The sequence below is a fragment of the Panthera tigris genome, chromosome C2 (assembly GCF_018350195.1).
Source record: "Panthera tigris isolate Pti1 chromosome C2, P.tigris_Pti1_mat1.1, whole genome shotgun sequence".
Taxonomy (NCBI): domain Eukaryota; kingdom Metazoa; phylum Chordata; class Mammalia; order Carnivora; family Felidae; genus Panthera; species Panthera tigris.
Window position 1 is genome coordinate 44,853,340 of NC_056668.1, and position 15,678 is coordinate 44,869,017.

The 15,678-nt window shown below is 33.9% G+C and overlaps 1 protein-coding gene across 2 annotated transcripts in view; it reads left to right on the forward strand.

Moving 5' to 3' along the window:
• EPHA6 (EPH receptor A6) overlaps positions 1–15,678 on the forward strand; it is an 867,849-nt gene that overhangs the window by 354,762 nt on the left and 497,409 nt on the right. For both annotated transcript variants that reach the window (XM_042998967.1, XM_042998968.1), the window contains exon 4: positions 12,743–12,898. In XM_042998967.1, the coding sequence (XP_042854901.1) occupies positions 12,743–12,898 (156 nt within the window). The remainder of the gene's footprint in view (positions 1–12,742; positions 12,899–15,678) is intronic.

A 15,678-nucleotide genomic window follows, 5' to 3' on the forward strand; every position in this document is an offset into this window, starting at 1 on the left:
TTTTGAGTGTCTACTCTGCCAAGCTTTATTCTATAATATTCTCACATAATTTTCACTGGTAAGTATATTAAGTATGTATAAAGGTAATCTGTAAGGCTTATATTTGAGCTTTTGCTATATCTGCAGTATTGTCCCAATGCAATAGCATATATAACATAAGTTGTTATGTTATTTACAACATAGTTCTGTCACGAAATAAGAAATAACAGGTGCCAAAATGTGGAATGCAAATGATGATCACAATTGTAGGTTATTTAGGAGGAGATAAATATGTATAAGTATTGCCAGGAATATCTTCATGTATGTTCATATATCTGCCTATATACATATATAGGTGTATGTGCATATTTGTGTACATATATGAATATTCACATAATGACAAGATATTGTCCCTAACAAAGTTTGGGCTAAAGAGTCAGAGAGGCCCAGTTTCAAATACTGGCTTGCTCATATAAGCTTGAGCAACCGTTAAAGCCTTTATCTCCTCATTTATAAGATGAAAATGCTAATACCTACATCTTTGGGTTTTTATAAGACTTAAGTAGAATGATGTTTGTAAAACACAGTGGATGATAAATTGTGATTATTATATCAATTATCAATATGATTAGTAACTCTATAAAAAGAATGTAGGCTTTTCTTATTAGCAACATTTTTAGTGTATAATTCAATAATGTTTACATTACTTTTCTACGCTATTCAGCTACAGAAATGCCACAAATACATGACAACGGGACATTCATGATTGTCAGATTGAAGAATGGATTGTAAGTTTGTTGCTAAGCCAGAAGCAGATATGGTTGTCAAACTTCACAAACTTTAAAGTGTCAGAGTACTTGAGACAGAGCGGTGATGAGTGAGTTTGCTCAGAATGTTCAAATCATGTATGCATACAAGCCATTTTATTATGCGTCTGTTCTTTAATTCTAGCTTGAAAGATAAAATGCCTTGCTTATTTTTTCCATAAAATGAGGTTGTCACAAAAGAATTTTATGATAAAAGTTGTGAAATACATGTTTATTTCTAATGGTCTGAGAAAAAAGCTATACTTGTTTTGCTTCTTACAAAAAAAGATAGTGTGTACGAAGACATAAAACCATTAGTTAAAACTGTTATCTGTCAATTAAATCCTACAAAAGAGTGATTTTTATTACAGCAGTTATTTATAATTCAAACACCATCACTAGTTGTCCTTTAAAAGTTGTAGTTCACTCCCTCACTGCTCTAGATTACAGAATAGATATGTTCTAGATATAATGAGTAACCAATATACCCTATGATGAGAACTCAGATTACAGATTAGAAAGGACTTGGGTTTTAACTTTGATTCCCCTACCATATGACCTTAAGCAAGTCTTCCAGTTAGTGTTTCATAAGAAAACATCCCCAAAAGTTACTGTCTTAAAACAGCAACTATTATTAAATATGAAATTTGACAAAGTTTAGCAAAGACAGCTCATCTCTGCTTTATACAGCATTTGCTAAGGTGGTTATACAAGGACCTGGAGAATCTACATTACAGGGAGCTCACTCACCTTGCTGGCAAGACAGTACTGGTTGTCAGCTGGGTGCTGAGCCAGAGCCGTTGGCCAAGGGCCTCAGTTCTCCACATGGTCCTCTCCATGGCTGCTTGGCCTTCCTCTTGTCATGGTGGCCAGTTTCTAAATGTAAGTATCCCAAAAGGAAGAAACAGCTCTCACTTTTTATGACCTAGCCTAGGAAGTCACATAGACTCCCACTAGTCACAAACACATCCAGATTCAGGAGATGGGGAACATGGACCTGAAAGGAACTTTTTGTGGGAAGGGCGCCCATGAGACATTGTCAGAAGAATGGGAGAGTGGGAGGAATTGTTGAGGCTGTTTCTGGAAAATACTATCTGCCTTAGAAAGTTACTTAATATCACTTAACTTCAGTTTTCTCATCAAAGTAGTAATGTGCTGGGCACCCTTCTGATCACTTTATACATATTAATTCAAATTCTCACAACAACCTCTGAGTTCAGTGCTATCATTTATCCCCATTTTCCAGACAAGGAAAATGATGCACAGAAAAATAAGTTGCCTGAAGTGACAGAATTGGTAAAATACAAGAACATAACTCAAAGCCAAATAATCTAGCTCCAAAGGCCACATTCTTTATTATCCTTTGTAACTAATTTTTATAAGCATACCTAAAAAATTGTGTACAAAATGTTTTTCACAGTTATCTGGCTCATTCTTAATGCTCAGTAACTATAAATAGTTTTGCTGTAGCTATTATTACTACTGTATATTACAGTGAATCATTGGGTATGTTCTCTGTGGGGATGGCTTTTCTTATTCATAAAAGTAAATTTAGGTTGGCTTAAGGAATATAAAAGAAAGGAATGTTGAAGAAAAAGTTAGAAACTGTCATTACAGTTAGATGTCTAGAAAAAATAGTGAAATAAGAATAAGAATCTCTGATGAGGGAAGAAAAAGTTAAATGGCATCTCATTTCAGAATATCTGGAAATATGACTGATGCAACAAACACATTTTTAAAAGTCATGCTAAATATGGAGGAAGTTGTATTAATAATGTTTAATTAATAAGGCTTAATTTTAAGACTAAAATATACCTGAGAATAACAAATTAATTAAAAATTATATTAGAAGATGAATATTAGAACACTGAAATGGTGATCTGTATTTTAAAAAATATGGTTAGCTTTTAATATTGTGCCAGTGTTATTGCCAGATTGCTTTCAAACTGGTGATAAATGGTAATAAAAATTAAAATGGTATCCAATCACAAAAAAACAGCTAATATAAACCTTTTGGTCTCCATACCCCCACTACCTTACTCTTTAGATGTAAGTACCTTACATCTTTAGAATTTTAACTGTGCATGTCACAAGCCTCAGACTACTAATGTATTTCTGACTTGACTTTCCAAGTAGTGCCCTGTTGTTGACAATTATGCATCTCTTGAAGGAATATGCTTTTTCAAATCATCTTTAACATATAAATTATAAATCTAAGAATGAGAAAAATGGTGGAAGATAAAACAAAGATCTGATATAGCCACTTTATGCTTGTTAATGGCAACTTGTGTGGATTTGCCTGTGTGTATCTTTTTATTTTATAAGTTACTATGTCATATAGTTAAAAAAATACTATTTAGTTTCTAGGTTTTTTACCTAACCAGAAGTTCAAAATCTTATTGCTAGTCTGAGACCAAAGTCACTAGTGGTCTTTTGGTTCAGTTCTCAGTCTTTGGTATGTTAAATAGAATCCCATCCCCATATGTGCAGTTTGGAAGCAAGCCCAGGAGTTCATAAACAAGCCTATGGGACTGATGTCTCAAGCTCCAGTCTCTCCACACTCTTCCCAGTACTCTCTGGTTCACTATGGCTCCTCATCAAGGTCTCTTGGCTGCAAGGCTGGCTGAATCTTTATGTACTCCACTCTGGTGTGCACTTCATCAGCTGGATATGCATCCAGGGCCAAGTGAGATGATGGCAGAGAGAAAAAGGAATGCAGTCAATGGGAGTTGACACTACCCTCTCTGAACTACAGTTTCAGTGAATGAAGAGGAGGTTTTCCCTTCTTAGGAATTTTGGCTCCTGTGGACTGTCATTACTGGCCACCATCACCACCACCAGCACCACCACATGATTATGTGAGGGATAGGCAGGAGAGAAGGGAAAAAAGAAAGAGAAGCAAAGGAGGAACAGATTTTCACATTCTCTCCTGAACATTAGGATTTGTGTTTCCCACTCCCAAAACCGTGATGAGCAGGCTTGTCCTGGACCTCTGTCTGTGACCTGATGCCAACTTTTGGTGTTCAGTCCATTAAGTTTAGGCTCCAAGTGTTGGGGGAGGCAGGGGGGAGGGAAGGGAGAGAAGGAGAGAAAGATGGTGAACTCATCACCAACTCAGAAGTACTGCATATTTTGATCTTCTCCAATATACCTGCTTCAACTTACTTTTCAGAGTCCTCAAATATCTGCTGGGTATAGCGTGCTCCAATTTTGTAGATAAGCAAGAGAAAGAGGACATAGTTTGCTTATTCCATCCTTTTCAGAACCCAAAGCCCCTTCCTCTGATTCTTTAGGATAAAAGTTATGTAACCTACAATATAGTTTTGTAGGTATTTTGTTTTTTCTATTTGTTTATTCAAGAGAAAGTCCACTTTAGAAATTTCTTTGATGGAAGTTAGAAATTGGAATTAGTAACAGGGCAATTTTATATACCTCATCTTATGAGGACTTTATGGTAGTCCCCTATAAGGAAGGTTAGACTGAACATTTTGAAGCACAACCTACAAGTTTACTACTAATAGATTTGCATTTGGTCTTGAGATTTTCCTTGGATTGTTATTAATAGATTAAAGAAGCAAAATATCCATGGTTATTTACCCTTAGATTTTAGGTTTTTGTTTTCTTTTCTTTTTAGTTTTTAATTCCCCAATCTTTCCTGCCTTCTCTGCTTACATGATAGCAAAATTTAATTTTCATAACTGCAGAACAGCATCTAAGAAAGAAGTGATGATATTCCCTATCCCAGTTTCTTAAATTCATGAATTCTAATGTTTTGAGAAATGATGAAGATCACATATTTTACTGATAAGTCATTCAGGATTATCTAAACTTACAGACTATTGAACACTGATGAGAGAAAGGGAGTCAATTATATTAATAGCAGTTTCTGTCACACAAGATGCAATTCATATTTCATCAAATGGTGGGAACTGCATGATATGCCAACTAGGATTTCTTTTGGTCCTTTGTCTTAGAGTTCTCTGATAATGAAGATAAATCCCCAAAACATTGCTAGCTATGTATAGCCTCACCATTCCTTTTTTAACATAATGTATGTATAAAACAGTTCGTACATTTCTTGATTTTGTTTTAGCAGAGACATGAATGTGTGTGTGTGTGTGTGAGAGAGAGAGAGAAAGTACTTTCAAACTGTATTTTAGGAATAAAAGACAATGAAATTTCAAAAATTTATAAGGGAAATTGCATTGCAGGGTACATACTTCATTAATATTAGTAGTATTTCAGTAACTATACTCATATAGAATGTGCCTTTAATACATGCTTTTTGTAAAAATTATTTTTACCTTATAATATGTATGAAATCTCTTATTATTTTGAGCATTTAAAATTCCTCAGATTATCAACATATTTTTGAAGCAGAAGACTTATGTTTTAACTTAGATTATTTATTATATAATTTTATGAGAATACTTATATATTTTGCATTTTATAGATCTACCATTATCAAATTACATTGCATTTATTCTTCCAACACTGTTGCTATCTTTATAAGTAGGCACATGGAAACATTTAAACAAATATCTCATAAATAATGGCCTGATTGTAATTTGTTTATTTTAAACTAAATATACTCTAATTACATGATTAGAAATTTACTAAAGTGTAAACTTATTTGTTAAGCATAGTTGATTGAACATATCAGTTTACTTCCATTCCCTCAGGATACTTCATTAAAATGAGTAAGGGAACATAGAAGTTACAGCAACAAGGACAAAGTAGGGGATGAAAGGAGTAGAAAATACCTCAGGTGAAAAAGGTCAACAAGTTAACAAAATTACAGAAATTAAAATCGAATGGAAGAGTGATGACTCACCTGGCAATAGATTTGGTATGCCTGTCTAATGGTATAGAAGCTACTTTCACTTTGTGCTATTCTGTTGGGTATATACCTAGGAGTAGGATTGTTATGTCAAAAGATATATCTATGTTCATCTATTGTAAATACTGCCAAACAGTTTCCCAAAGTGGTAGTACCAATTAAAACTCCTTCAACAACGTATGAGAGAGCTCATGTTGCTCCATATCCTCATCAACACTTAGTATTGTGTGTCTTTTTCACCTTAGGCAATCTGGTAGATGGTAGTTGTATTGCATTGTACTTTAAGGTAAGTTTTTCAAGTATGTCTTTGAGAAACTAACTAGGTGAATTTAGGATAAAAACATTATAAAACAGAGAAATATGAAGACAGAAAAATAATTCAAAATGATTAAAACAGTTTGATTTTTACTTGCAGCCAAGATTTAGTAACGTCTGTTGCCTGAAAGAAACCTAGAAGACACATAAGATATATGAAAAAATCATTTTAAGACAATATATCAGATTATGAAAGATTGTGATCCCTGAGAGATGGGAAATAAAAAAGATAAAAGAGGAGAGCCGTACAACTATCCCATTTAGTGTCTTGAGAGAGTTTCCAGGCCGTGGTACAGGGAGGAGGGACCCTGATAGAAGCCAGTAGACTCCTTCTGTGGCTTAAGAAGACAGATCTGAGAGTCCATGTAGACCCAGACAGCTAGATTTCACAAAACAAAGTATGAAAAAGGAGAGTGCGTCCCTAAAAGAGAGCTCCAGAGAGCTGCAGACATTCCCATGAGTGTTCACCTGAGTTTGCTCATGAGCGAATAAACCAACAAAGGAGGTTAAATGAGATTGTAATAAGCATGCAGTTATTTAAAAAAAAAAAAAAAGAAGAAAACGGAACAAAGAACAGATGGGACAAATGGGGAAAAAGTAGCAAGATAGACTTAAATCTAGTAATGTCAGTAACTACATTAAATGTAAATACACTAAACATCTCAATTAAAAGAAAGAAGTTGTCAGATTAGAATTAAAAAAAAAAATGCATGACCCAGAAAAGTGCTACCTGCAGGACATATACTTTAAATATCAAAATCCAGGGCACCTGGCTGGCTCAGTCAGTAGAACATGTGACTCTTGATCCTTGGGGTTTTAAGTTTGGGACCCACGTTGGGTATAGAGATTACTTAATAATAAAATCTTTAAAATAAATAAAATAAATATAAAAATGCAAATAGGTGAAAATAAAGGGATGCAAGGAAACTTTTGGAGTTGAATGTATATGTTCACTATCTTGGTTGCAGTTAAATATTCATAGCTGTATACATAAGTCAAAATTCTTCCATTTGTTCCCTTTACATGTACCTGCAGGTTTTTTCATGTCAAGTACACCATAATAAAACTGTTAAAAATAATATGGTGTGTGTGGGGAGAAGAAGTCTAAAATTTATGTAACAGTGGAAGTTGAGTTTGGAAAAACAGGTGTGAGCTCAACTCTGAAGCAATTTAAATGCTAAACTGAGTTTGGACTTTATGCTAGAGACCAGGTGTTAACAAACATGTTCCATAAAGGGCCAGGTGGTATACATTTTAGGCTTTGCAGGCCAAGAGTCAAAATCAATGTTACCATGTACCTATGTAATCATTTAAAAATCCACAAGCTATTCTTAGCTCACAAGCTTTACCAAACCAAAGGCTAGGACAGATTTGGCCAAAGGGCAATGTTTGCCAGCTCCTACTTTTTTGACAATAGACAGCAGCATGGTCATCTCTACGATTTAGTAATGTAACTGGTAGTAACTATGGCACAGATTTGAGCAAGGAGAAAGCAGAGGCAAGCAGATGAGATGAATACAGTAGTACAAGAAATACAGATTTACATAATAAGGTTATAATATTATGGAAGGAAACTAAAAAATAGAATCATGATAGAACTTCTTTATCCATTCATCTGTTGAAAAGCACTTAGGTTGTTTCTGTATCTTGGCTGTTGTGAATAATGCTGCAATAAATACGAGAGTGCAGTTATCTTTTTGATACCCTGTTTTCATTTCCTTTGGATAAATACTCAGAAGTGGGATTACTGGATTATATGGTAATTCTATTAATTTTTTGAGAAACTATACTGTTTCCCATAGTGGCTTAAATAATTTATGTTCCCATCAACAATGCAGAAGAGTTCCTTTTTCTCCACAGCCTCACTAACACTTGTTATTTTTTGTCTCTTTGATAATAGCCATTCTAGCAAATATGAAGTAATATCTCATTATGGTTTTGATTTGCGTTTTTCTGGTGGTTAATGATGTTGAGCATCTTTTCATGTGTCCGTTGGCCATTTGGGTGTCTTTTGGGGGGAAATGTCTATTCAGTTCCTATAGTCATTTTTTAATCCAGTTACTTTTTTGTTGTTGAGTTGCATGTATTCTTTATAAATTTTGAATATTAACATCTTATCAAATAGATGGTTTACCTTTTCATTTTGTTGCTTGTTTCTTTTGGTGTGCAGAAGCATTTAAGTTTAATGTAGTCCTATTTGTTGATTTTTATTTTTGTTGCTTCTGCTTTTGTTGTCCTATCCAAAAAATTTTTGCTAAAACCAACATCAGGGAGCTTTTCCCTATTGTTTCTTCTAGGAGTTTTATAGTTCCAGGTCTTATATTTAATATATCCTTAAGCCATTTCAAGTTAATTTTTGTGAGTGGTGCGACATAGGGATCCAATTTCATTCTTCTCTTTGTGGTTTCTAGTTTTCCCAATACAATTTATTGAAAATACTATCCTTTCCCTATTGCATATTCTTGGTTCCCTTGTCAAAGATTAGTTGACCATATATGAAAGAATTTATTTCTGGTCTCTCTGTTCTGTTCCATTGGTCTGTTTGTATTCTTATGCCAGTAACTTACTGCTTTGATGACTATAGCTTTCATTATAGTTTGGAATCAGGGAGTGTGATGCCTCCAGTTTTGTTTGTTTGTTGGTTGGTTTCCAAATTACTTTCGCTGTTGGAGGGTTTGTTGTTGTGGTTGTTGTCGTTCCATACAGATTTTTAGGAATTTTTTTTCTGTATCTGTGGAAAATGTCATTAGAATTTTGATAGGACTTGCATTGAATACATAAATGACTTTGGGTAGTATGGACATTTTAACAATTCTTCTGATCCATGAACATGGAATATCTTTTCATTTGTGTCTTCTTCAGTTTCTTTCATCAAAGTTTTGTGATTTTCACCATACACATATTTCACGTCTTGGTTGAATTTATTCCAACGTATTTCATTGTTCTTGATGCTATAATGAATGGGATTATTATCTTTCTTTTTATGCACAAAGTCATAAAATGGATAGAAAAATGTACATAAAACAATAAATATAACTGTAATATTGCTAATAAACAGCTCTTACAAATTAATAGAAATATCAAACACATGCAGTACTGACATACATTGGAAAATACTCTTATCTACAGTGGTTTGTTTTTCGAAATGAATTTTACATTCCCTATAATTAGATCAATTAAAAAGTGATAGAGAAGAAGAAAACAATTTAAAAGTTCTTAAGGCTTAGGTACTGATATCTCATCTGTAACAGAAATACAAACAAAATCTAGAATCACTAACTGAATGAATATATAGAATGTTTATTACATTTAGAGTTCTAGTAATTTCATACTAGACATTAGTGAATTATTTATTCATTTACTCATTAAATTTTTCAAACCTCTGTAAAAACTAAATATATACTTGAAATATGCTAAGCATTATGGATATATGCCCATGTCTGGCTTGTGGCAGTTACAAGAAATTGAGGTGATAAACGTCACAAAGTAGTTATAATCTAATATGATTCAAGCTAAAAGAGAAGTATATGTTGTGTGCCATTACTGCGTACTACATAAAGAGAATGTGACTACCTAGAACAATGGCTTTCTAACATTTTTAACAGCATTATCCATTGTTTTTAAATGAAATATTATATGAAACCTTAATATTAAGGTGAGTAATATTTTAATAATTCAAATGTATTTTTATAAGTTCAACGTTTTAAAATTTTTAAAGGAAATTTTTATGTGTATTCAAATGAGAGATAAGTTTGAGAGTGGCAGTACCAATATCCAACTTGTATTTGTATTTTTTGTGGTGATAAAATTTTCAAATTCATGTGGATAATAATTTCAAATGGAAAAGATTTGTTTTGTTTTATAGCCAGCTCATCTGGAGGTATTAGAATAATTAGTTTTGAGCTGCAGTTGAATCACTTTCTATATCTTTACTCACTTCTTCCATCTCTTATAGTAAAGCAAAAAAACAAAAAACAAAACCCTAAATTTTTGGTAAGATGAATTATACTATGATCAGAACATGCACTAAGTAGAAATGTATAATCGTCTGCAGGAATTAAGTTAACAGAGTACTCACACTCTGTTCAATTCAGTGCAAAAAAAAAAGAAAATGTATTGAACACCTACTTTATGATAATCAGTGTTACCAGTCTGTCCTTTAGAGCCTTCCGCCATTACACAAGTGCATGTCATGGTGCTGTTGAAAAGAGTAACAGAGGTGCCCCTGGATGGCTCAGTTGGTTAGGCACCTGGCTCTGGTTTTGGCTCAGGTCATGATTTCACAGTTTGTGAGTTTGAGCCCAGCATGGAGCTCTGCCCTGATTGCATTGAACCTGCTTGGGATTCTCTCTCTTTCCTTCTCTCTATTCCTCCCCCGCTCATATGTGCCCTTCCTGATTCTCTCTCCTCTCTCTCTCTCTCAAAAGAAATAAAAAACGAAAGAGGTAACAGGATGGTTAACCCTCAAGCTGGATCCAGGGTTAATTATATATTATTTACATATATTATATTATATATTAGGTTAGGGGTTAATTATATATTATTTACATAGTCTAAATTTTGACAGGCTTAGAGAAATATTTTAATGATACGGTGTTTGTATTGATTAGTGACATAGTATTAATTTATCAGCTAGTTAGAGAATAGACTGTGGTTGATATTTATTATGTATCACCACTTAGAGCTTCATTGATAGTGAATAACCAAATTTTTAATAGTAATTTTACTGTACAGAATTGATCATTTTACTTCTATTGAATTGCTAGGTAATTTATGATAAATGTTACTATAAAAGGAAACATTAACTATCCAAAATAATCCATTTACAGCAAATGCGTGTGTGTGTGCATGTACATGCACATCTTGTGGTTTATGCCCTCCTAGAGGATGAGTCACTGGTGCATAGTATACTACTGGTATAAGTTGAATTGCAGTCATTTAGATCTGTAGGAATATTCATCAAAATGTACCTAGAGAAAGACACATAGTTATTTTGGGGGGATTCATTAAATTTACCTAAAAAAAATAAGTGGCATTTTTTTCTTTCTCTCCTGAATATATAAGCGGAAACCTTATTAAGAGATTATTGTTAAGATTCTTGTGTATTTCTAAAAAGAGGATTTTGTGAAAATGAATTGGATTAAAAAAAGTTTTTAAAACATTTTTAAAAAACATAATACATTATTCTTTATTTTGTTTAGCAGTGTTTATATATAAATATTTTAATGTTTAATTTTGAAAGATCACAAGCAGGGAAGGGGCAAAGAGAGGGGTACAGAAGATCCGAAGGACTCTGTGCTGACAGCAGAGAGCCCGATGTGGGGCTTGAACTCATAAACCGCAATATCATGACCTGAGCCTAAGCTGGAGGCTCAACCGACTGAACCACCCAGGTGCCCCTAACAGTGTTAATTTAAAAACTAATCAGCCGTGGTTTGTTTGAGACCAGAAACAACTAAGACTACCCGCTCCTCCTTCAGGACCTTGGCTGCATACCTAGCATAGGATCCTTTTTTTAGAGCCTCCATTCCTGTGAACATGTACACTGTAAACGACAACATGGATGTAATAAGCAAAGAGCAAATGAGGTCCAATAAAACATTTCATCACATAGTGATTTTTTTTAATTTACTTATTTGGGGGCACCTGGGTGGCTCAGTCAGTTGAGCGTCTGACTTTAGCTCAGGTCATGATCTCACAGTCTGTGAGTTCGAGCCCCACATTGGGCTCTGTGCTGACAGCTTGGAGCCTCGAGCCTGCCTCACATTCTGTGTCTCCCCGTCTCTCGGCCCCTCCCCTGCTTGTGCTCTGTCTCTCTCTGTCTCTCAATAATAAATAAATGTATAAAAAAATTTTAATTTACTTATTTGCTTACATTTTCATGGTTCTTGCCATATGTGTATAGTACATATACTTTATTTACTTAATATTTTGTCTGCCTACTTTTGAAATTAGTTCAAAATTTTTAAATGAATGTATTTCAGTATAATAAACAGAAAAATTTTTTGCCATAAAAAAATAAAAACAAACATGGGGCGCCTGGGTGGCTCAGTCGGTTAAGCGTCCGACTTCGGCTCAGGTCATGATCTCACAGTTCGTGGGTTCGAGCCCTGCATCGGGCTCTGTGCTGACAGCTCAGAGCCTGGAGCCTGCTTCACATTCTGTGTCTCCCTCTCTTTCTGCCCCTTCCCTGCTCATGCTGTGTCTCTCTGTCTCAAAAATAAATAAAAATTTTTAAAAAATTAAAAAAATAAAAACAAACATGATAAAAATAAAACAATGTTTTCAAACTATAGGTAGATCTTGCTAAACTCTGAACATAAGGCCAGCTTTCCTTTTGTTAAAAAAATAAAAAGCACCAATAGGACACGTGTTAAGATATACCAGCACCACACTAGGACTTTTTCCTTTAGTACTCAGAAGGACTGAAGAAGAAACAGAATGCAAATACATTTTAAACAGTGTGATTCAATGTTATTTAATGCTATCTCCGAGAACTACACAAAATCATTTCCCTTACTGCCAGTTTAAGGGCATCCCTATGCTCTGGTAGACAATTTATTTTGTATATGTTTGTTTCAGGTATGCTTTCTAAAATTAGCTTCCTGAGCTGAAATGTGAAGTTACCATTATATTACTAATTTTGAATAACTAATTTCATTAAATGTTACCATATATTGACTCTTCTGTATATGTGTGACCCAGAACTCTGAGATTAAAGTGTGTATAAATTAAAGTATGTTGTACATGTGCAAATGAACTCTAGAAATAATAACAAAAATTATTTTTCCTGTTTTTACAGCTTGCAGACCAGGATTCTATAAAGCATTTGCTGGGAACACAAAATGTTCTAAGTGCCCTCCACACAGTTTAACTTACATGGAAGCAACTTCTGTCTGTCAGTGTGAAAAAGGTTACTTCCGAGCTGAAAAAGACCCACCTTCCATGGCATGTACCAGTAAGTCTACACATTTTGCATTTGGAAATCCTGTTTTCAACCCTTTTGGCCCCTTTATTCTAAATTGTTTTTTAAAAAGATATACAAAATCCTGTAGCAACAGTGTTTTTTGTCTTTGATAGCTATGAAGAAGAAAGTTTCTCTTTCTTCTCAGCATAACTGCTTTTCATCTGCCTGCAAAGAAAGTGTTTATTCCTCAGAATTCACGTTGACCCATGACATGCAAATCCCAGTGCTGGTCTGAGACCCTGAAAATTTTCCCGAACCTTAGTCTGTCCTTAGGAGGTTAAAGCAGTTTAAGGCTACCCAAGAATTTATAAGCAAAACTTGTTCTTTGCTTCACCCTTATCCATTTTAAGGCACATCAATTTAGGACCATCAAGTTTACTATGTGTGTTGGGGAGCGGTGGGGCTTTCAGACAGAACTTTTAAAGTTATTGTGCTATTGTTTTGCAGAAAAGTTGTAGTTTTCCTTGACATTTGTCTTTAAGGGAAGGTATTTTTTTGGTTTGTCCACATTTCACCTCTCACATTCTCTCCAGTTTTGGGGTTGAAACCAATAGAATATTAAATTTAAATGTGAAGGTTATTTTAATGCATGCACTGAGAGTTTTAAATTATTTGTACTCTTTTATTATAAAGTATTGTGAAATATAGTTTACATTTAAAAAGTAAAATGAAGCCTATTAATGCATTGCTAAGCTATGCAAAAGTAAAATGTCACCTCTTAGATAGCTATAAAAGTCTTGTTAAATACATAAATAAGATATTATAGTGAAAATTTGCCCTTCTGTTTGATGAATTGGTGCCAAACTATTGCTTATCTTATGCAATTCCATAAAGGCAAAAATAGATTGAGAATTATATAATGTTAAATATCCCTTAGAGACGATGGTGATGTCCCATTTCTTTTAACTGATGCAGTTTGTAGATTTATCTTCATTACTACAGACTTTAATATAAAATATTTGTATAGAACCCATTTAATAAAAATCTAACACATTCATTAGCAGATGTAAATTTTGCCTTCTGATTGTGAATACTGAGTGACCATTTTCTTCAGAAAATTGTAGCCTGGGAGATTACTACTTGGCATTTTTTCATTGGAATATATTTTAACTTAATAAATAGGAAGAGGAAAATTCAAAATATATTTTTCTTATCTAATTATGGAAATAATTTTTAGTAGGAAAATCTTGCTGTTACTATACACATGAAACCTCCTTGCATGGTTACTGTATATTATTATATTGTGGACAGCATACTTCAACTTAGGTAAATGGTGGTATTTCATATGGGTACAGTACTGCTAGGCAAGTATTTCTCAAAACCTGTATTGGAAACTGGGTGGAACTTCGTAGGTGAGTGATAGAGGATAATTTTTTCTTTTTATTCTTAGGAGGCCATAAATAGACAATTGACAAATTGAAGGAATACCCTTCAGTAAGGAAGCAGGGTAGACTTGCAGTTCTTTGGAGTCAGAGTCTGGTTAAAGAAATAAATATCGGATGCAACATGGTCTATGAAGCTGATAAACAAGTCAGTCATTGAATCAGAGATGTGTACTTATCAGCTTTGTGTTTATGTTTTTAAGGGTTATTTCTTTTAAAAATATTTCCTTTTTTATCCTTGGTATATAAATTATGTTTATATGTTTTTATTTTTTTATCTTTTGTATGTTTTAATTTCATTTTAATCAGTAGATATCATTTGCCAGGGAACTGTAATTGTCTGATCTTTTGCCATCTTTATTAATGTCTTGTTCATGATGGATTTATTTTATTTTATTTCATTTCATTTCATTTTATTTTAATTCCAGTATAGTTAACATACAGTGTTACATTAGTTTTAGGGGTGCAATATAGTGATTCCACAATGCCATACATCACCCAGCGCTCATTGTGGCAATGCTAGTCACAGCTCTCCAAGCGGAAGCAGAGGAAGGTTTGATACTGGTTATTGTTGGGCAGAGTTTTAGAGAACGGCATAGAGGTTGGCATCAAAAATTGAAAGAGAAGACCCTCCTAAAAGAGGTGAAAGCTTTAGTCAGATCTCCCTAGTCAAGCCCTAGGAGGCTCCCCTCTCAAGGCTTCTCTGTGTTACTTCCTTAAGGACTTCTGTGTGATGTTATAACAAAGACTTAGCATAGTGTATTTAAGCTCACCATCTTTGAGTCAAATTATCTGTGCATGATTCTCGGTGTTGGTACTTCGTGACTGTGTAACCTTGGGCAAATTCTCTTCGCCTCAGTTATCTCATGCATAGTGATAATAACAGTACTGTTATTAATAACAGTATGTAACTCATTCTGTAGTTACAATGATTAAATAAGTTAATAGCTGAAAAGTGCTAAGAACAATACCTAGCACATAGTAGGTGCTACGTACATGTTTGTTTAGCACAGAAAGCTGTTCTTTTACAGTTCATTTTGAAATAGGTTTTGATCAGCTAGTATTCAAACTATTACACAGTTTATGGTTGATACTACTATACTAGGCTCATGGATTCCATCATCTGCATTCCTACAAATTGAAAATATGTATATACTGAATTCTTGACCTTTTCACAAAATACATTAAGTCCTGTACCTCCATTGCCTATCTAATAGGCAGGTTTTCTGAAACACAGTCTGACTAGGGTGAGAGACCCTAACAGTTATTACAATATATACAGAAAAGGTAAGGAGCATAAACTCCAAAGTATCATTACTCCTAAATATCATAAACTTAGATTGTTAGGGAAGAAAAATCAGAAAATGACAAGGCAGGAGATCATTGAAC